Source organism: Sapajus apella, unplaced genomic scaffold (assembly GCF_009761245.1).
Source record: "Sapajus apella isolate SASKATOON/1434 unplaced genomic scaffold, GSC_monkey_1.0 scaffold42, whole genome shotgun sequence".
Classification (NCBI taxonomy): Eukaryota; Metazoa; Chordata; class Mammalia; order Primates; family Cebidae; genus Sapajus; species Sapajus apella.
Genome location: NW_022436982.1, coordinates 15070802 through 15093959, shown reverse-complemented (window position 1 = coordinate 15093959; position 23158 = coordinate 15070802). Strand labels below are relative to the sequence as shown.

Sequence of the window (23158 nt, the reverse complement as noted above, 5' to 3'; positions counted from 1 at the left end):
TACTATTGTCTTACAATTTTCTCCCAAGCAGCTGACACTCATTTTGTGAGTTTGCTACTGGCTGTTTGATGTTACCTGTGCAGGCAAAAATAATCTATGTCAAGATTATTGCCTGGGTGAGAGAGAATATAAGATATTACTGATTGTGAGATGCATTCCCATTTCACCTATGTTAAAGCAGGAAAAGTTGTCCCTCTTGGAATCAATGAAATAGGGTATTTTGACAAGAACTTTTTAAATGAGTAGGTATCAAGATGAAGTAGAGGATGGCTCCAAGGTTTCTGGCCTAGGCAAACAGAAGGATGAGGTTCTCCAGATGGGAATGAGGAGGGCATCTTGTTTGGCCCGTCCAGTATATATCTTCCATTGTACAATTACAGATATCATATACTAGGGAGAAAATGGAAAGGCTCAAATGCCCAACTTCTTGTTTTGTGGGATATATTTTAGGATTAATAAAACTGGCATGAAGATGTAAGATATACCATTTAAACCTCCTCAAGATTGGCAGACTATTTTTATATGTAGCCAATTGTATTTTTAAATGGGTTTTTCATTTTTAAAAATAAAATTATGTATCAGCTCCATGGGCATAGAGGGAAGAGTCTTTAAAAACATGAACTTACCAATAGATCTAAAAATAAGATAAACCCAGATATCAGAATAGGAAATTCTGTCTTTGCAAAATATTATTGTCATCACCTTTCTCTGATACAGCAGTGAATCACATGGAATATCCACATGACAAGATTTTTTAATGAATATAAAATGTTCTATATAGAAAGTTGTGGGACATACATATAGGTAGATTTTTTTTTTAATAACTCTTTTAAGTACAATCCTTGGGAACAATTTTCTTGAGAAAGAACATTTGCAACCCATATCTGTGAAATGACAGAATTTATGATTCCCGTGGAAAGTTTGTCCATTACATGGAGGAAGGGGTTATCTGGTATCTGAAGCAGATCATTTAGAATTGTTGATTAATAAGCTAGAAATATGTCCTGAAGATGGCATCATGGTTCAGTCAACAAAGCCAGAACAGATAAGGACAGATGCACTCGATCCTAGAACAGTGTGCCTTTGTAGGAAAGGGTACCCAGAGGAATGTTTAGCACGATGGGAGAGGATTGTGGCCCCTGCCTCACCAGCTATACTAATGGTATTCATCACCAAGGAGGCAGGTGTTGCACCAGATCGCTGCCACATCCTGAGAGATCTTACAACACTCTGTGTACGACATTGTAATAGATGCCAAATAGAAGCATCTTCCAATCCGTCCCAAATCATTGAGGATTTATCGGCAAATGAGACAAGTTTTAATACATAAACAACTCAAAAGTGGCTTTTTATGAACGTGCAGAAAATGAAATTTTTAATTGTTTTTCCTACTTTGTTTTTTGTTAAATTAACAGTAGTGTTCCTTAAAGTATGTTCTAAGATATATTAGCTGATTTTAACAGGTGACACGTAAGAAAGTTTTCCTGGATAAACACCTTAGGTATACACTGGATTAAACAGCGTGAAATGGGTTTCTTTGGTGCAGGGCTCCTAAAAAATGAATGCATGTGCTTTGGGAATTTCATCTGTTGGGTATAGTATGTTATATTTCCCCTGTGTTTTATCTTAGATCCCTTTTTCAGGACCATCTTGTGGGGATGATGCTTTGTTTGTCTTCTTTGTCACTGAATCCCTATTACCTAGCATGGAGCCTGGTAATAAAAGACACTCAAATAATATTTGTGGAATAAAGTAATGAATTTACAGATCACTTAATGACTTGCCAGGGGTCCATCAGCCCTTTTTAGAATAATGTGTAAGAGAAGGCTGAGGCACTTCCTAGCTCTGTGCCATGTGCTGCCAACTGCTGGAGTTTGTACCAGCCTGAGTTTGCTCCGTTTCTCTTAGGTGAGTGCAAGGGGCATCAGAAAATAGTCTTTTACCTGGTCTACTTTCTCCATATGCCCTCCCCCTCAACAACTTTCTAGCAGGTTCTTCTCTTGTTTTGGGGGAGCATGCAAATGTTACCACACCCTGTCTTGTTTAGGGAGCATTCAGATATTACTGCATCAGCCAAAAGCTAGGGTATTAATGCCCCAGTGTGTGGAATGTGAGTCACTTCCCAGCAGAGCAAGGGGGAGGCCACATGAGCTGTGTGTGGGTCAGAAGACTGCTGCTGAGCATGGCAGGGCCAAACAGAAAGCTTCCCTTTTACTTGCACTTTATTTGACCTGTGGGTAAACAAAGACTTTCTATTTCTAGAAAGTCCTATTGTTTTAACTGCTCTGTGTTTCTTTTGCAAACTTAAAAAGTCATGTCTTTATGCAAGAATTTAAAGCTCTGTAGGCCCAGTCTTAACCTTTTTGTTATTGTTATTCCTTTTCTATAGTTACTTTTTTTGTTGTTGTTGTTTGTATATGTCACAAACTCTTAACTCCCTGAAATTCAACAATGTATGACATTAAAAACAGCTATAAGATTTTAGCATAAGTAGAATATTCAACTTTCTAGAGAACTTGGTAATGTAACCTCTGCAGGGAAGGAATTGGGAGCATATAGTTCTTCTTTCTCATTCAACAGGTAATATGCTAGAGGTCTTGGAGAGTTGAAACACAATAAAAAATCAATAAGTCTTTCAGTCCCTGTCCTTCAAGAGATTTGGGATAGAAGGAGGAAAATAATGTTATAGAACACGTGCTGTGTTCCAGGCCGCATTTATATGTCTAGATTCATGTCTATATTTATATCATAACAATAGTATGAGGCAAGTTTTGTTTTCCCTGTTTTATAAACAAGAAAACTGAGGATCAGAGAAGTCAGGTAATTTCTGAGATTCACTGATTTAAACTAAATTCTCCTAAATGTAGGATAATAATATTAAGGTTCAGAGAAATTGAGTCGCAATTGGGATTCTCTTATTTAACTTAAATCCTTCCAATGATAGGATAATAATGTACACCATTAAAAAAATATGTTTGAACAGGCTACGTGCAGTGGCTTACACCTGAGTCCCAGCACGTTGGGAGGCCGACGCAGGTGGATTGCTTGTGCTCAGGAGTTCAAGACCAGCCTGGGCAACATGGTAAAACCATATCTCTACAAAAATACAAAAATTGGCTGTGCATGGTGGTGCTCACCTGTAGTCCCAGCCACTGGGGGTGCTGAAGTGGGAGGATCTCTTGAGCTGAGGAAGCTGAGGCTGCAGTGAGCCGTGATCGTGCCACTGCACTCAAGCCTGAATGAATAAGTGAGACCCTATCTCAAAATAACAACAATAATAATAAATAAAAAGATACGTATGAACAAAGAATCACACAGGGCTTCTGAATATGCTGGTAAGTTTTTAAAACCCCGCCTTTCTCTTATCTTCTGGAGTACCTTCCTATCCATTTGATCTTGGACTATGCATTATACTTCCCAGAGACTTCATTTCTTCATTGGAAAATCCTCTGTGCCTATGTCAGAAGTTTTTGGTAAGGGAGTAAATAGTATAATTTAGGTGAAAGTGAAACTCTGCAGTGTCATATAAAGATAAGATACTGTCATTACAAATGTAGTTCTAAATAAGAATGCCTATGATAGTTTGAGATGCATGTAATATAGCTCTAATTTTTTTTAATGTCTGCTTCTAATGACATTTAAGCTCAATTTATAAATGGAGTGAAAAGAAATCCATTATAAAGTGATCTGTGGTTCAGTCAATTTTTAAAAAATATTTTAAAATAGAGTGTGTGTAGAGAAATGTTAAGAAACATTTATGGGGTACTCACTACATATAGTATTAGGGATAGATATTGTGAAGGATATTTAAGAATTAGAAGGCATGATTTCCACCCCTGGAGTGTTCAGAAAGTGCAAGTATATCTTCCCCTCCTCTTATCTGTTCTACTCATCCTATACTCTGCTGGAGAGAAGTCCAGATTTTGATATAATAAATTCATCCTTTGAACATTAGAATTTATTTTTATGTTTTAATTCAACACAAGTGTTTCTGATCATATAAGACCAGATTTAAAATCAAAAGTGAAAACTTATAAATCAGTTTTTCAATATATTAAAATTCCTATTTTTTAAAAAGGCCAAATCCTCCAGGAATTAACTAGTAACTAGCATCTTTGTCATATTTTAGTTTGAGGAAATTTGGAAATGTTGATTTCTAAATATTGGCCTTCACATTTCAAACACTTAAAAAACTGTCATTTTTAAAGGTATGTAAGTCAGTGCCTTTATTTAGAAGGCAATCAATAATCTTGTGTCAAGTGACATGCTTTTGGAACTTTGCTTTGTTTCTCTCTAGTGGATGATACTGTGGTTGCAATTCCCTATGGAAGCAGACATATTCGCCTTGTCTTAAAAGGTCCTGATCACTTGTGTAAGTAACTCTGTTGTTTTCCTTTGGGGATTGGGAATTGTCGTCATTATTATTTATTTTGTGTTCCCAGAAAAGATTAAAACACAATAATATAAATCTTTCTACTCTATCATAATATGATATTTTGAGTGCTTCTGTTTATCTTTTAGCTGCCTGATGAGATGGCAGAAACCTCTGTGGTAATTATCTCTAACCACAGTTATCCTGAGAAACACAAAATAGATGCTCCCAAAGGGTTGTTCATGGGTTAAGCACATGTTCATGTTCTTGGGATTATTAGATCTCATTCTCTCTCTTCTTCCTTTCCAATCTCAATCTTTTTTTTTTTGGCTTCCCTCTTCTTTTTTCTTTCTAGCCCTCCCTCTCTCTCCTTCATTCTTTCTCTTTTTTTACCTACTCTCATGTTTCATTACTTCATCGATCCAGAGGAACAGGGAAACACCGAACAACCTTAACACTGTATCATTTAAAGAAAACCATCATGGTAAAATTAAGCATCCCATGCATTAAAGAAAATCCAGGCCCTCATATCTTAAAGATAGCCACTGGGATTCAGGACTGAATGGTTATCATAACCCCAAAGATCAAATGGCCGCAGGGCACCTCCAGGGTTTGTGCAAGAATTGATCTTCAGTCATGCCAAGACAGCAGTACAGAGCCACCTCTTTCTTATTATTTAGTGTTGTTTAGATATAGACCCATAAATTACAAGAAGAAAATTATAGGCTATAAACAAAGAAAAGGATGGGAGATGATATGGTAGCATTTTCTGTAAAATTCAGTTCCACTGAAGGCTTCACTACAGTTGGTTCCTTGAGCATTTCTGATCTCCTCGACTGTGATTGTTCCTGGTTTTCCACAAAGCCATCTATCATCTGTCCTTTCTACCCTCTCACGCAAATGCTTGTGAAACCAAATTTAGATAGCAAGCATCACTTTTTACCAATGGGATTATGAATGAAATCATGCTAAAAAGGCAAACACGAGGAAGACAAATTGAAGCTCATAAAAGTCAATAGAGCCTACTTTAGTGTTTCTAAAAATAAAAATAAACACATTTAATGGAAGAGGTGGGATTTGAAAGGTCATGTGAAGTAAAGGAATAAGTGAGGTACAGTTCAGGCAAAACCAAAAAATGCTGATAAGTCACCTTCTATGGATTCAAGTTTTTTTCTAATCCTGAACAGCCCTGTAAAATATAGTATTCACATGTCAAAAGATAACATATGTAGGTGTATTATTACCATTCAAATGATTCATTATTCCCCATTTGAGAATTGGAGAGGGCTCACTTCTGATGTAACAACCCCACTCAATAACAGTACTTTTGTGAGCAGTGATGGATACTGAAATAAAATATTCAGGCCAAGATTATCACCAGTGGGGGACTGACTCTTCATTGCAGAAGAAAGAACCCATAGGAATAGATTTAAGAGATAAATTTATTTTTATAAATGTGTTGGTCTCCTAGATTTCCTAATTATGTGATCACAAAGAAGCTGAAGAATTGGCCTTGTTTGATTTAATTATCCTAAGGATTTGATGAAAGCAAAACTGGAATCTGCTTTTCTGTCCCAACAAACGTACTGCTGGTAGCATATGTACAGCTAAATCATTTTTTCTTGTGTGTTCTTTTTCTTGTATTTGATGTACAATTCAGCAAAATGAATGTGGGGGTAAGGATACCCTGTTTCTCTTGCAGTTCTTTTGCCCTTCACTCCCAGAAGCTGGTACAGTATGAAACCAACCTTAAATATTTTGGACCAAACCAGAATAAGATGAGGCGATCTAGTCTACCCCCATGGTTAATCTTTAATCTTTAATTAGGACAGCTGCAAGTCTCTTGATAAAATGGAAGCAGATGCTCAGATCAGGCCTACACCTGCAGGATTTTTCTAAAACTAAGTTAATTCATGTTCTAGAAAGGGTTCTACAACTGCCGGTGGGGAAGTTTGAGGAATAAAGGCTGGAGGAAGGAAATTCAGGGCAGTTGCTTTCCCTTGATGATAACAACTGTGATTTCCTCACTCCGGTATTCCCTTGATGTGCCCTATATTCTTCAGTGGGATCTCCTCTGCACTGAGGTAGGGGAGGGAAGCCTGGCCTACTCTGGAAAAAGCGTTCGACAGACTTTATCTGAGAGTCACTGGGCATTTCATTGAACACCAAGATTTTCCAGATGTTGGTATTCCCTGCAGTAGACAACTACAAGCAGACCACCTCTACAACAATGTAATACAGATAGCTTTAGTACTTGAGTACCTTCAGAGACCTTAAAATTGTTTTAACCCAGAACCCCACCCAAGCACTACATTTTTCTGCTGAAGTATCTCTGCTGAAACCAAACGTTCTTGTCAAGTTTTAGAAACCATTTGCCTTAGTCCATCTACCTTTCTTCATGCAACACAACAGACAGTTGTTCTAAATCACCCCTCAGTCACATGAGAACTTAGTCTTCTCTGAATCACACGTCATAATTACCATCATCCCCAGCATGCTCTGATTTTCTACCACAAAACATGCTTCATAGGCTTTGTCATTGGCCAAATCTGGATGTGAATGCTCCAGAAATAAAGGGTTTTTTTTTTTCTATCTTAAGCACTTACAAAATACTCTATATGTGCATAAAGCCGAATTGTGTCAAAATGGATTTTAAAAAGAGAGGATACTGAAAATGACAGCTCCTGTTCTTAAGTCACTATTGTTTCTTCATTTTGCACAATAGCACCAGTGCCGTAAGTAACCAGAAAGTATAAGTAAACACAGGTTAATGCATGAATATAAAGTCATATAGGTACTGAAGTAACTCAGAGATGCACCTGAGTCTTCTAGAGCAAAAAGAAATCTGGAGGGTATCCTAGGCTGAGGGCCTTCAAGACTGAAGTCAAAAAGATACGTATGAGAACTGGTTTAGTCAGAGGAATAGGGTTGCAGTAAATAAGGTCATCTGGCGAGTCAAAGATTTTTTTCTGACAGGGACCCTTGAATGCTTGGCTAATGAGTTTTAAAATAATTTCATTTGCAGCGTAAATTCCTATGTGACTCAGCAGTGCCTGTAAATTTTGTTGATATCACAATTTCAATTTTGTCAGCTATATAAAGAAGGATGTCCCCCTTACCTACCTCTAAACGTTGCTGCATGAATGTGCTTGCCTGTGGTTGCCCCAAGAACATCTTTCTCTCATCTTCATGTGTTTGATTATGCAGATCTGGAAACCAAAAGCCTCCAGGGGGCTAAAGGTGAAAACAGTCTCAGCTCCACAGGAACTTTTCTTGTTGACAATTCTAGTGTGGACTTCCAGAAATTTCCAGATAAAGAAATACTGAGAATGGCTGGACCACTTACAGCAGATTTCATTATCAAGGTGAGCCCAATTTAGACACCTCCTTTGCAAGCCACATCCAAACTGATGTTACTTATAATTTCCTGAGCAGAGAGAGACTTTAGGTTCTGACATATGTTTGGAAAGCCTGTGTGTTACCCAGGAAATGTTTAATCTGAGGGTGTTGAGCTAGCTGCATCCTGGACTTTATGAGAACATATGATATTTTAAGGTCATAGGAAATCTTTACTATATGATTAATAAAATATTATGTAATAATAAAATAACCCCACCTAAGAAGCCAATGTGTCATAAGTTGGTGGCTACAGATTGTTTTTAAAAGAGTTAAGATACAGTTGTCAGCTTATATAGGCTATCTTCAGTAAAAGAGAAATACAGACCGATGATCCACAGACTTGGTCAACTCATCATGCTTCCAATGGCAAGTTCTGTTTTCTTTTGTACTGGCAAGAAAACTAAGTTGTTTCCTTCTATCAGGGCCTCCCTACTCTTCAAGGTAATACAAAACACATTGCTGGAAGCAACGTGCACGTTCTGCTGGAAAAATGCACACACTAGAAGAACATTTGGGAATCACAATAAAATAAAACATATTTTTTCCTTCAGTAGGTCAGGAGGACCTGAAGGATTTCAGCTGTAAAGCTGTAAAACTTGTAATGTATCCAGGACTCCATAAATTTTTCATCATGGGACCTGGAGCCAGAGGACATTTGATTTAAGCTAAAGCTTGATAGCCCCATGGCAGCTGGAAGTAAGAGTGCATCTAAGAAAACGCGATAGGCAGTGAGGTTGGAGGGAGAAAGGTTCCAGAATACTGTCCTCCGTTTCCATCTGCATGGTAGTTCTTTTTAATCCAGTCCAGACGCCAGCCACATGAACGTGAGCAAGAAGCTACAAGCCATCAGAGGTAGCTCACGATAGAAATGATGCTGTAGGTAGTTAAATGATTTCCGTTAAGCGAGAAAATCCAGTAAAGAAGTGAAAGATGTCTTTATTCTTTGAAGCCCCTGGAGTACCATTAAATAGAACATATATACTATAGTAATTTCCCTAGTGGCCTTGTCAGAGTTAATGCACATGCTGAAATTATAGAACTGGATTCAAGCAATATCACATTGGAACAGCTCACATCATTGTCAAGTGTGTTACATCTGTCCAGTTGCCTTCTGCACCTCACCACTTGGATAACCCAGAGACACCAGCCTGACACGCCTAAGTTAAACTTGTCTAGCCTCAGAAACCTACTTTATCATCTTTATTTTTTAAATCTTGCAAATACACTGTCTACCCAGATAAGTCAGAAACCTTTGATTCACCCTGTTTTTCCCTTCTATATGCCACCAGTCAGACTTCATCCAAACTGTGTCTCAAGATTGGTCTTTCTTCTCCATCCTTCTCCTTCTCCTACTGTTAGTGCAGGCCTGTACATTTTCTTATCTGAACTAGTACCATGGACTCTGATTTCCCAGCCTCTGATTTCATTGCCTATATTACCTTCAGAGTGCATTTTGTAAATCCCCTTTTTCTAATCTTTCATAACCCCTCACCATCATTCATTGCCTCTAGGTTAGATCCATAGCGCAGCATCTGTTATTCTCGCTGAGCTTGATTGTGCCCACCTTTCCAACCTCACCTTTGACTTTTCCCCTTTTGTTTCAGCCCTGAATGATGGGCAGGTCCCCCAGCACCTTATAGTCTCATAACCCATTACCTTTGCATGATGCTGTGCCTTCTACCTGGAGTGCTCTTATCTTGTCATCTTCCATTCTCTTCACTGCCTCTTATTTTTCCTTGAAGACCTCCTTCTAGGAATATTCTGTGATTCTACCCCAAATTTCTATCTATATCTCCCCACCTCTGTATTCCTTGAGGGAAGACCTGAATTGTATTTGTCTTCCTATCTCCGTAAGAAGAACCTAATAAGCACTAACAAGTGCTGGATGAATAAAGAATTTTTGCCACACATCAATTGTTTAAGTAGAGCAGATGCTGACATCTCTATTACACCCACAAGGACACTTTGCTTCAGGAGAGCTGAGTGACTTTCCTGAGTTCACAATGATGGGAAGCCAGGAGTAAAAATCACATCTCTTTACTTTTGGTCCAGAATGCTTTTAATAGTCTGTGTTGCTTCTAAGAGTACATATCTTTATCTTCGATGCTTCATTAGAAAATACTGGGAATCAAATAAATGTAAAGTTATTCTAAGATAGATTATGTAATTCTTAAAGTTAATTTGCTTAAACTTTAAAATGAGCCAGGTAATTTAATAATATTTAGAAAAAAATAAGAAAATTATCTTTTTTCCTAGTACTTCATAATGAAACAACTTTCTCTTCCCTAATTTTCCTCAGGGAAATAGCCAAAAATAAGATATTACTATTGATTAGTTATCATTTTTCATGATGTGTTACAGTTATACATATCACATGAACTAAACTTTCAGTAGCATTCAAAGTATAGTCTCTTTTGCATTATGTATATAATACATATATACAGTTGATTAATCAAATCCTCTTTATGGATATAAATGGCCACGTCCCCAAGTCTCAAAACAATTTCACCCTGATAAACATTATTATAAACACTGAAGTCCATCTTCACAATCAGCAAAATAGCATCATCCTTGAGATAAGGTCATTACTCTGGTGATCTGGTGGTATGGTCAGGTGATTCAGAAAGTGAAATAAACCAAACATATAGCAGAAAGCCATCAGTGTGGTGCTTACGTAGAGGCCATGAGTATGTGTCTTCACAGAGAGCTGTGCAACAGCTTTTTGAAGATTTTTTTTAAAAGGCATGGCAAAGTTTTATTTTTGAGATGTGGGCATGTCTTTTAAAACAGTCTAATTGAAATAAGTTCTCTTTTATTGTTTATTAATTTTTAATTGACAAGTAAAAATTGTACATATTCATCATATCCAACATGTTTTCAAACATGCATACTTTGTGGAACAGCTGAACTGAGCTAATTAACTTACGTATCGCTTCACATATTTATCAGTTTCTTACGTGGAAGACACTTAAAATCTATCTCTTGGCAATTTCCACAAATGCAATACATTGTTATTAACTGTAGCCACCATGTTGTAGGTAGATCTCTTGAAATTATTCCTCCTAACTGAAGTTTTATATCCTTCGACCAACATTTCCCCCACAATTCACACCCACCCCGACCCCTCAGCAGCCAGCATTCTACTCTGTGTTTCTATTAGGTCAATTGTTTTAGATTGGACATAGAAGTATTATTAATATCACGCAGTATTTGTCCTTCTGGGCCTAGTTTATTTCATTTAACGTAATGTTCTCCAGGTTCATCCACATTGTCAAATGACAGGTTTTTCTTCTTTTTTAAGGCTGAATAGTATTCCATTGTGCATATATACTACATTTTGTTTATCTGTTGATGAACACCTAGGTTGATTTCACATCTTGGCTATTGTACTAGTGCTACATGGAACATGAGAGTGCAGATATCTCTTCAACATACTGATTTCATTTCTTTTGAATATATATCAAGGAATGAGATTGCTGTATCATATGGTAGTTCTATTTTTCAAATTTTTTAAAGAAATGTTTATACTATTTTATACAATGGCTGAATCAATTTACATTCTTACCCATAGTATCCAAGGGGTTCCTTTTCTCTACATCCTTGCCAACACTTATCTTTAGTCTTTTTGATTACAGAAATTCTATCAGGTGTAAGGTGATAGATATTATAGTATTTGTTGCCTTTCCCTGATGATTAATGATGTTGAGCATTTTTAAATATACCTGTTGACCATTTGTTTGCCCTCTTTTGAGAAAAATCTATTCAGATCCTTTGTTCATCTTTCAATCAGATTTTTTTCTTGCTATTGAGTTGTTTGAGGTTCTTATATATTTTGGATGTTAACCCCTTATCACGTGTGTGATTTGCAAATTTTTTTTCCATTCTCTAGATTGTCTCTTCACTCTGTTGATTGTTTCCTTTGCTGTGCAGAAGCTTTTTAGTTTGATGTAATAATCAAAACAACATGGTACCAGTCTAAAACCAGACACATAGACCAATGAAACAGAAGAAAGCCCAACTGTAGCCCAGCACAGGTATTCTAAGCACATTTAAGGTAGATGTGGAGAAGCTGGGTTGTTTGGTAGGTGAGATGTATTAAATGCATTTTCAACTTATAACATTTTCAACTTATGATGGGTTTATTGGGATATAACCCCACTGTAAGTTGAGGAGCATCTCTAATCAATTCCTTTATCTACTGGAAGCTGAGCTTTGGTAAACGTTTGATCCCAGGTTGGTTTCGCCCTGACACCCAGCCTGTTTCTAGACAACCTCCCCATTTCAGCCAACCCATGCTCATTAAAGGGAAAACCATTGTCCTATGCCATGTGTTCTTGAGAGAAAAAGTTTAAGTCAACTGCAGGAAAGAAAATAAGTGAAAAGTAAGTGGTGGTTCATTTTCCTACCCAACTTTTACAGGGAGTGACTCTGCCAATAAATATGCCTCTTTTGCTGACTGATGCCAAGAGTTTAGAACTGAGCTAATTAGAATATACTGCATTTCTCATTGGATTTCACACATTGTTTTGCCAATCACACAGCGAGGTTTAGGATGCAGGGACAGAGAACTGGTTCCTCATCTTTCTTTCACTCCTGAGAGTTGCAGATTCCTGCCCAATCCTGCCTCACTCCCTACCACCTCCAAACCAAGCTCGGCTCTGGTCACTGGTTTCCTGTCCTCCCTCTTCCCCATCTGACCACTGGGACAGTCCTCAAGTAGGCTGTAGTCTGCTTTGCCACTTAGCATCTCCTTCTTGTCAAATCTTTGCCACCATCTTTGTTCTTTAGACAACATTATACCTGTTGTTTCCAGAGAAGCATCTCTGATCTACTGCCCTACTCAAGGGCTGTGGGCAGCATTAATCATAACCCTGAGCTGGGTAGGCTGAGCACAGTGGCTCATGCCTAGAATCCAGAACTCCAGGGAGCTGAGGCAGGATTGCTTGAGACCAGGAGTTTGAGACTAGCCTGGGCAATTTAGTAAGACCTCATCTCTATTAAAAAGAAAAAAAAAAAATCTGAGCTAGGAGCCTATGGGCTGAACTGCACTATTTTCTAATATGGAGGTCTGGAGTTCTAGAAAGACTAGAAAACTCTACAAAAAGTGTAAAGGTAAAGTTGGGTACTAACATTTTTTAAAATTACTTTTAATCTGTTAATGCCTAATCTTAGCATTTCCAACTCTTAAAATTATCAGGCTTGTTATCTGTGAGTAATAGTACTATTATGGCTTTTGTTTACATATATGTTTTTATTTACATAATCAAAAAATATATCACAGAAATTAAAAGAAAGCTAAAGAGATGTAGAAAGGGGGATTCTAACTAAATATAGATCCTAGGGATTGGGATTCCTACACATATTTGAAGACAAGAGTGTTGAAATTAAGTTGTGTATAATTTGTACATATATAAAGGCATTTAAAAAAACTGAAAAAAATTATCAGGTATTTTAAACAACGAGATGACTGCCTCTGTTGCATAGTAAGTAGCATTTTGGCAAGCCCCCTTCACTGTACTATCCTGCCTAAAAAGACAGCCTTCCAAGGAGGGTAGAAGGTACTCTTGGGGCTAGGCGTGGTGGCTTATGTCTGTAATCCCAACACTTTGCGAGGCTGAGGTGGGTGGATCACCTGAGGCCAGGAGTTTGAGACCTACCTGGCCAACATGGAAAAACCCTGTCTCTATTAAAAATATAAAAAATTAGCCAGGCATGGTGGTGGGTACCTGTAATCCCAGATACTCAGGAGGTTGAGGCAAGAGAATCACTTGAGGAGGCTGGGCGCAGTGGCTCACGCCTGTAATCCCAGCACTTTGGGAGGCCGAGGCGGGAGGATCACGAGGTCAAGAGATCAAGACCATCCTGGCCAACATGGTGAAACCCTGTCTCTACTAAAAATACAAAAATTAGCTGGGTGTGGTGGTGCACCTGTAGTCCTAGCTACTCGGGAGGCTGAGGCAGGAGAATTACGTGAACCCAGGAGGCAGAGGTTGCAGTGAGCCAAGATGGTGCCACTGCACTCCAGCCTGGTGCCTGGCAACAGAGTGAGGCTCTGTCAAAAAAAAAAAAAAAAAAAAAGAATCGCTTGAATCCCAAGCGGCGGAGGTTGCAGTGCGCCGAGATCGCACCACTGCACTCCAGCCTGGGCGACACTCCCTCTCAAAAAAAAAAAAAGTGCTCTTGGATAAACATTGTTTTGTAATAGTTTCCTTTTTGAATTTTACCATTTGATGATAAAATCAAGTGATCAGCAACATCTTCAAGGAAACTGCTGGCAGATGTATATAAAAAGGTAATGACTCATCAAAGAATTTATCACAAATAATAGTTTGAAATTCCAAAAGTAACTGAAAGGTATATAATTCAATTGTTTGTTCATTCATGCATTCATTTATTCAGCCATTGTTTGGATACCTACTAGTGCCAGACATTGTAGATGATGCTGAAGAGTGATGAGCAGGATAAATGTACCTGCCTTCATGGAGTTTACAGAATATGAAGGAGAAAGATGATACGATAATAATTATTTTAAAATTAGGTATTTATAGATCTATAACTGCTATAAGGAAGATATTATTATTGTATATCTTTGCAAGCCCATAACAAAAGCATTTTAAAGTAGTCTTAACAGCAGTTCCTGCATTGACAGTGTCACTGTTAACTACCAGAACAGCCCAAAACTAAGTCTTTTGGACTGACACGTTTAATAAACAGATTTATCAGTTTTGCATGTTATTGTCTCCCTAGCAGACATACTGATGTATATTCACAATTTCCGAGCTCTCCAAAGTCATGACATCCCTGTCGCCCTGAGAGCAGTGTGAACAAGTCCTATGACACTGCGGATGCCAGCTCAGAGGTGCACAGTAGTGGCTCACCTGTGGCTTCCTTTTACCTGCCTGTCCACATCAGAGCAGCGACTGAACAGCTAAGGCAGGTTGGGGGGGACCTGTGACTGCCAGCCCGCTTGCTGGCCCATCTGAAGCAACGGTTTCTACATCAGTAAGAGAAAGAAACTTAAGGAAAATCCCAAAGCTCACAGCCTTTTCCCAATGAAAAAGGAAAAGGTGTTTTCATAGTGCTTTATCTAGAAAAGCCTTTGTGTGCCTAACGATGTCTTCATGCGTTTATAATTTCTCCTTGATTCCTTTATTTTACATGGACTTAAAGCTCAACCATCACCCCACACACACATTTTCATGGCCCTCCAGCTCTATCATGACAGTGCAGTCTACTGTATGGAAAAGTTTTTGTCTTTTACTGTTAGTGAGCGAAATCATTATGTTGAAACATTGTGATTATAGGAAGAAGAACTTGGTTCAAACACTCTTTTTTATTAACATAAGGAGGTCAAAATTACATACACCAGATGTGTTTAGCTCCCTACACAAAATGTGTCAGACTGGAGGTTTCTAGAACAGGGTTTCTCGAGTTTTATCCTCTTCACTTTGGCTGTAAGAAGCTACAATTTTTTCCCTTACTTCCCAGGATTCAGGTTAGCATTCCAAAAAGAACATGCGCAAAAACGAACAAACAAAAACAAACAAAAAAAGCAAAGTAGACAAACAAAAACTGTCGTCTCTTTGAGTCTAAACAAATGCTCTTGTCTTCTATTTTTTCATGAATCTTGTGTTTAAATGAGAGTTCTTTTCTGAAAGCTTTCCAGTGTGATAACCACACATCCCAAGAGAGCTAGAGGCTTTTGCGAGCTAAAAAAAAATAATAATAACTTTCCAAGGAATTTGATTAAGACTACATCCCTAAGCAAGCAATTAGGTACCCTTGTATCTGACACACAGAAATGAGAAATAGAAATCCATAGGCAGTGCCCTTTTTTTTTTTTTTTTTATTAAAGACACTATTACTTCAGCTGTTTTTGTTTTAAAGTAGGGAATGGTATCACTGTTTATTCTAATTAGAAAATACGTGAAACCTCCACAAGGTTCAAAATCCCAGGGTAATATGAGACATTCTGTAGGTTTGGTCTCTGCCTTCTTTCCATCTCTCTCAGGCTTTGTGAGAAACATTTCCATATTCCCATCTAAACTTCAAAAACTGATGTAGAGTTTAGCATCCATCAGTTTTCCTTGGCCCTATTTCTTCAATATTCTTATTTTCCCCCTGCATCCTAGATGTTTAATCCACTTGTTAAATTAAGTAGCACAGAAATAGGGCTATCTTTATAATAATCTGAAGACCAAATCTATCAATTTATCCTAGATTATGAGCAATTAAGAAAATGTAAGACTTAAAAACACTTAACTAAGACTTAGGGCGGGTGGTTCAGTTGGACTCTGATACTTAGTAATTGTTGTAATGCAGAGTAAGAAGTAATCCTCTCAATTGTCCTTAGAACCTCCTTATAATAAATAGTACAAACCTTGCCCAACAGTCTAAATGTTGTATCGTTCTGTCTTCATGACATTGTTGACATAAGGCACTTCTGTTCATTTTGAGTATGTTTTCTCAACCTTGTACTCTTAAGAACCATTAAGGACTTCTTGTTTCACATGTCCCCTGCTTAAAAAAAAAAAATAAGAATACAAAAAAGTTGTACTTTCTGCTAAGCACCAGTTTTTTTTGTTTGTTTATTGTTGTTGTTTTATTGTACTTTAGGTTCTGGGGTACATGTGCAGATGATGTAGGATTGTTGCATAGGTACATACACGGCAAGGTGGTTTGCTGCCTCCATCCCCCGGTAACCTATATCTGGCATTTCTCCCCATGTTATATCTCCCCGACCTCCCCACCCTCCCACAGTCCCTCCCATAGTCCCACCCCACAACAGACCCTGGTGTGTGATACTCCCCTCCCTGTGTCCATGTGTTCTCATTGTTCGACACCCACCTATGAGTGAGAACATGCAGTGTTTGATTTTTTGTTCTTGTGTCAGTCTGCTGAGGATGATGATTCCCAGATTCATCCAAGTCCCTACAAAGGACACGAACTCATTTTTTTATGGCTGCATAATATTCCATGGTGTATATGTGCCACATTTTCCTTGTCCAGTCTATCATCGATGGGCATTTGGGTTGGTCTTTGCTATTGTAAACAGAAGCACCAGTTTTATTTAAAAGTAAATAAATTGTTTTTAAGTAATTGCTTGTACAATATAAATTGGTGTTTTTCAGTTTGATTCTTAAACTGTCAACATTTGAATTACCTAGATCTCTGGGCATGGGCCCAGGAATTTGCATTTTAGCAAGTGTCTGGTTGGTAACTTTGCACACTCAAATATGTGAATCACTAAATTGACCAGAAGCCCAATATATGTCTCTGAACGGGAAGTGCTATTTAATTCTTCAACTCTTCTTTTTTCTTTGCCAAAACCAGTATCTTTTATTTTCCGCAGTGTATAATTTTCTTAGAACAAATTGTCTATTTCTGAATCTACATTTAAAAATCCACATAATTTATCTATTATACCAAAGAGGTTGGAAATAAAGGAGGGGAAGGGAATATCATCAGAAGATGATAGTGAAATCGCACACTGAGATATTGCTATCCCTGTTCTGTGGCAACAGAACTGAGAAGAAAGTGAGAGCGAAGGCCATGCAAGGGCGGTTCAGCGGTAAAATGGTAGGATACCTGAGACTGCCGTTGCCACTTCTCCCCCGAAGCAGTCCCTCACACAGCCTAAAACCATCCGCAGTACCACGCGCTCTTGCTCAAAGCTGCAAGGGACCGGAAAGCACCCCACCGTCACGTTACTTCCTGTACTTTTCTGTTGGCTCCCGCAGATTCGTAACTCGGGCGCCGCCGACAGCGCAGTCCAGTTCATCTTCTATCAACCCATCATCCACCGATGGAGGGAGACGGATTTCTTTCCTTGCTCAGCAACCTGTGGAGGAGGTAATGGTGTTCACTTAGTCTAGAAACTGTTGGCTTGTGTGAGGAATTTCTTGGGTATTATAGGAATAGAGTAACTTCAGCGTGGAAGAAATTTTGCGTTGTGATGGGCCGGGTGCTTTCTTCAGAACAGGGCGGAATCTCGCAGCCCTCCTGTAAGGCAAATGCCTCCGCCAAGATGCTGAAGACATTTTTGTCTGTAGAATCCCATTAGAGGAAACAGTCTTTACTTCTTTCCTTGATTTTGTAGAAGGCCAGAAGTAGAAATATCCTAATTTGGCAACAGTTTGGTCCTGGAGCAGGCAGGTCCATTCACTTATATAAACGTCTCCTCTGGTTGAGGTAAAGTCACCTATTCAGCAATCACTTAAAGAGTGTTTATCAGGCTTACTTAATTACAGAAAATAGTTTGTTACCAGGGGGGAAAAAAAATCTCTGCATTATAGGCTTAGGCTCAATTATTTTTCAACTCCACCCCATCATCCATGCGTTAAAGGAAATGTCATTTGCTTTATTTATTCATTAAAATGCATCTCTCCTGAAAAGTCATGAAATCAACTCCCTGCCTCTGCTCTATCATATTTGTAACGTGAACAGCATTTTGTGTTACTAGAAAAGGTTTTTTCCCCCATTTTCTGCTCATCATAATTATAGTGTTTGCATCATGTTTGCACTAAATGATTTCCCAATAATTTATTTAGATATTTCCCTGCAGTAGATCATTTAGTTTATTTAACTTTTATACTTGTATAATACAATGAATAACTTAATACCTAGGTATTTTTCTCCTTTCAAATGATTTTCTTGGTATAAATACTCAGGAGTGAGATTGTTAGATCACGGAATTTCAGAATTTTTGTGGCTATTGGCACACATTACCAAATTCTTTCCAGAAGGATAACAACCAGTGTGTGAATATTTTAGATTCATTGCCAACTGAGTCAGTATTTGTGGATTAACATTTTTCTAAGTTTTTCTAATGCAATAGATATAAACTTGCATGTCTATTCTTTTGAAAATTAGCACATTAAGTAAATTCCAGCTCTAGTTTTATGGAAGCCAGTTAATTGGCTGACTTTAAATAGCTAATCCACATAAGCATCACCAGATTAACTTGACAAGATATAAGAAGATGGTACCTGAAAATGTAGGCAAATGATTACCCATAAATTTTTGGAGAACATTGTATGATGTAATTCATCTTTACCTATGTTTTTTTCCACCTACACAATGTAAACAAACCACTGAAAAATGTGGTTCTATGGAGCGAGGTTGAATTTTAGCATAAAAGAAGTCAGTAGAAGTGCCATGAAGTACTTTTACTCAGTTGATAAAAAACTGTCGCTTCAACATTTTAAGCATTTCAATAGAATGTTTCTAGTTCTATCTCTCATGAATAGACAATTGTTTAGCTGGCTCATACCAGTAATCTCAGCACTTTGGGAAGGTGCGCAGGCTCACACCTGTAATCCCAGCACTTTGGGAGGCCAAGGCAGAAGGATGGCTTGAGGCCAGGAGTTCGAGACTAGCCTGGCCAACATGGCAAAACACCGTCTCTACTAAAAATACAAAAATTAGCGGAGTATGGTGTATGGTGATGTGAGCCTGTAATCCCAGCTACTCAGGAGGCTGAGGCTTGACAATCACTTGAAACCAGGAGGCGGAAGTTGCGGTAAGCTGAAATCGCACCACTGCACTCCAGCTTGGGTGACAGAGCAAGACTCTGTCTCAAAAAAAAAAAAAAAAATTGGTTTGTTTAAAAATGAACTTTCAATTGCTTTGATGTTCCATGGGAATATATTATTTTGATATATTTACTAATGACTAGCATGGGAAATAGTTTCAAGGAAAGAACGTAAGGGATTTTTTTTTTCTTTTTAAAAAATGAAAACCATGCTTTGTGAGAAACAGCAATTCAATTATATGCACACATAGAGCTGCTATTAGCGTATAATGTCAGCAACCTTGATAACAGTTTATTATGTAATAAAGACATTGATGTTAGATTCACATGTATCTTACTTCTTTGGGCCTCATTTTCCTCACCTCAAAATGAAGAAGCAGAACTGTCAGTGGCTTTCAGATGTTTCTGGGTTTCAAATCTTACGAAGCCAGGATAAAAGGAAGACTGCTCTGAGTGGAAATGTAAGGGGTATGGAACTCAGCCTTCCTTCTGCTCTATATTGAAATTTGCTGAAGTTTCCGGTTTGAAAATTAGTGAAGAAATAATCTCTAAGTTCTCTTCTCTGTTTCTGGTTCCAGATTCAGCTGGTTGGACATTTTTCTAAGCAAAAATTCCTACTCCAAATACCTGTAACACCTTAGAAAACATGATTATCTGATGATTTGGGTTATTTGCTTCCTTTTTGCTGTAGCCTTTCATTTTATACACGCAGTAACAGCCTTGAAGCAACAGACTTAGCTGACAAATTTTGATTTTGAAAAATAATCATCTCAGATTAATAATTTACTTCTGTTGTTCCGGTGTTTTACTATGTGATAAATTATGTCCCTGGGTAGAAATTATTATCTGAAAAATTATAAAATGATTAGCCTGTTATAAAATTAGATGCTTTTAGAGTACAATTTAATTGAAAAGTGAAAATACATTTACTTATTTAAAATGTCATTTTGCTACTTGATTTTTTTATAAAACAAATATTAGGTAGTAAAAGTGTTCTTATGCATTGCTTTCATTACGTTTCATGCTTTTCATCTTTATAGTCAAATTTTAAAAGGCTCTTCTTTTAGGGTCTTTAATGAACAATTAATTTTTGTGGGTGGTCTGAGAACACAGCCTTAAACCTGGCAATCTGGCTCATAAACATCCTTCTGATTTCCTAAAATCTTTTGCAAGCCCCTTAATGATTTAGATCTTGCTTCCTAATATATATTTAGCAATAACTGCACTCAACCCACCTGCTAGGGATAATGTATTGGCAGATTGATTAGGGTAAGAATGATACAAACAGCCTAATTTTTTAAAAGTCTCTATGTACATTTATTTTTCACTCCAAGAATCTAAATCTTGATTACCACCCTATCAGAAATCCACATGACAATAAAAAGGCAGGTAGGAAAGATAAAACATATGAAGAGAGTTAACTATTACTCAACAATACTTTTTTTTAAGAGAGGCTTCTTTAAACAGTGACAATTTATGGGTGGAGGCTAAGAAATGTTGGCAAGAGACTTTTAAAAGAAAATGACAGAAAATTTTGAATGTAACAAAAATGGAACAGTAATGGGGAGGTATTTTTATGAATTCTGCAGGGAAACAGGATTCATGATGTCTATTGTTGGAATATCAATGGTCCATTTATTCAACTCAACCCACTCAGGTTGAATTTGGGTAAAAATAATGTTTTCAGGTGTTATTTATTGTCAGTGGGACCTTATTCTGTGCTGGTCCCCCACGTGCAAGGGGAGCAATGTGGGATTTATTTTATTTATTTGTTTGGGAGTTTATTCTCCCTTGTGCCCCAGGTACTAAGGAGACAATTGAGCATTCTTGTATAAGATGGTGGGTAAATACTGATGGTCTTTTTTGGATAGAGGATTCTGCATTATATGATTGGATTATACAAAAGTAACAAAAAGAACAGTTCTTACCACAGAGTCTTATTATCTGGCTGAGCTTTTATACAATTCAAGCCTTATTATTATTTAATTATTAAGATTTGAGAGGATTACTTGAGAAAAGCACAGTACTTGAGGTCTGCAAAAATTAATGAGCCTTCCAATTATGTGCCTTTTTTCCTGGAAATGACTGAGGCATTGGGGAATAATTTCCATTGATGTGAGCTGGCCAAAATGCATAAAGAAATATATTGCATTGGCATGTACATTTAAAATTGCCTGGATGGTTTGATACTACAGGTTACCAGCTGACATCGGCTGAGTGCTACGATCTGAGGAGCAACCGCGTGGTTGCTGACCAATACTGTCACTATTATCCAGAGAACATCAAACCCAAACCCAAGCTTCAGGAGTGCAACTTGGATCCTTGTCCAGCCAGGTCAGTCAAATTTACTAGTTCATTTGTCATAAACATAACTCAAGTTCCAAATAAGTTTCTTAAAATGAAATGTTTTAATTAAAAATAAAATGAAATTACACATAAATAAGTGTTGCTGTCCACTGTCCCTTTCTAATCATGTGTTTTTAGTACCCATGCTCCTTGCTCTTGCTGTTATGCAAGGCCATCTCAGAGTCTATAGACTTTGCTTTTATAAAGCAGCAGGTGACGTGCTCTTCAGAATCATTCTCTCTTCTGATTTCCTTTCATCCTGCTTCCTTGTTTCTTTTCTTAGCAAGGTCCAGGCCAATGGACCATTCAACGTTCTTTTTGCTTGTTTGTTTTTGTTTTGTTTTATTTTTGAGATGGAGTCTCCCTCTGTCACCCAGGCTGGAGTGCAGTGGTGTAGTCTTGGCTCACTGCAATCTCCACCTTCTGGCTGAAGCGATTCTCCTGCCTCAGCCCCCCGAGTAGCTGGGATTACAGGTGCCTGCCACCACGCTTGGCTAATTTTTTGTGTATTTAGTAGAGATGGGGTTTCACCACGTTGGTCAGGCTGGTCTCAAACTCCTGACCTCAGTCAATCCACCTTCCTTGGCCTCCCAAAGTGCTGGAATTATAGGCATGAGCCACCATGGCCAGCCAATGTTCTCGACCAATGTGATGGCACAACATTCTCAGGATTTTTTCCATTTTATCTCTGTTCCTGATCAGGGACATGAGCAGAGCAGACCATATTTCAGGGCTACAACTGATCCCTTCTAGCCTGTCCACACTGATTACATAGAGTCAAAACCAACCTTAGAAGAGTTCTACTGCCTTTGAACACACTCAGTCTTTGCTAAAGAGAAAGCAGAACTTATTCTGAGTAATCAGATTCTCAAAAGGTCTTTTAAATTAGAAGCTTTAAATAGGCACTTGACACTTTCACACATGATTATTTGCTTTTTGGAAACCACAGTTAGCCCTCAGATTATTTGCAGGGTCATCTGCCTGATGAATGAAATATCTCAGGTGATGAGTAGTCATGGAAGTTCAGGTCAAGAATCTTTTCATGGGTGTAACGTTTGCCTTTGCAATCACAACACTTGCTGGTGATTCTCTTTAGTATAAAGTAACTTATTCATCTGCAACTTATAAGAGAAAATGTAAGAAAAGCCTCCCCCTACAAAAGCAGTCATGAATACCAAATGATAAAGATTCATTTTCAAACTCCTTGGATTTTTGAGAAACACCTCAATGTTATTTTTTAAAAATCATAGTATGCTAATTATGTATGCATAAAAAAAAAGCTTCAACTCATTAAAATATGACTTGGGCAATGTTGATGTAAATCATTCTATTTTAAGGTTATAAGCAATGCAATTTTAGTTTTTGTTTTCTGCCATTAATTCCTTAAGGAGTATGTTTCTGTACTCTTCTATATTTATATTTATGAATGCTAAGTTCTACATGTGATATGAAATTACTGTTATTAATTAATTCATAGGAACCATATTACCTACCTCATAAAAGTGAAC

At 37.8% G+C, this 23158-nt stretch overlaps 1 protein-coding gene across 1 annotated transcript in view; it reads left to right on the top strand.

The window, feature by feature from the left end:
* Window positions 1-23158, top strand: part of ADAMTSL1 (ADAMTS like 1) — a 423754-nt gene that overhangs the window by 153754 nt on the left and 246842 nt on the right. Inside the window, 4 exon segments of the mRNA XM_032300230.1 lie at window positions 4298-4372; window positions 7580-7737; window positions 17512-17623; window positions 21500-21638. Of these exon segments, the coding sequence (XP_032156121.1) occupies window positions 4298-4372; window positions 7580-7737; window positions 17512-17623; window positions 21500-21638 (484 nt within the window).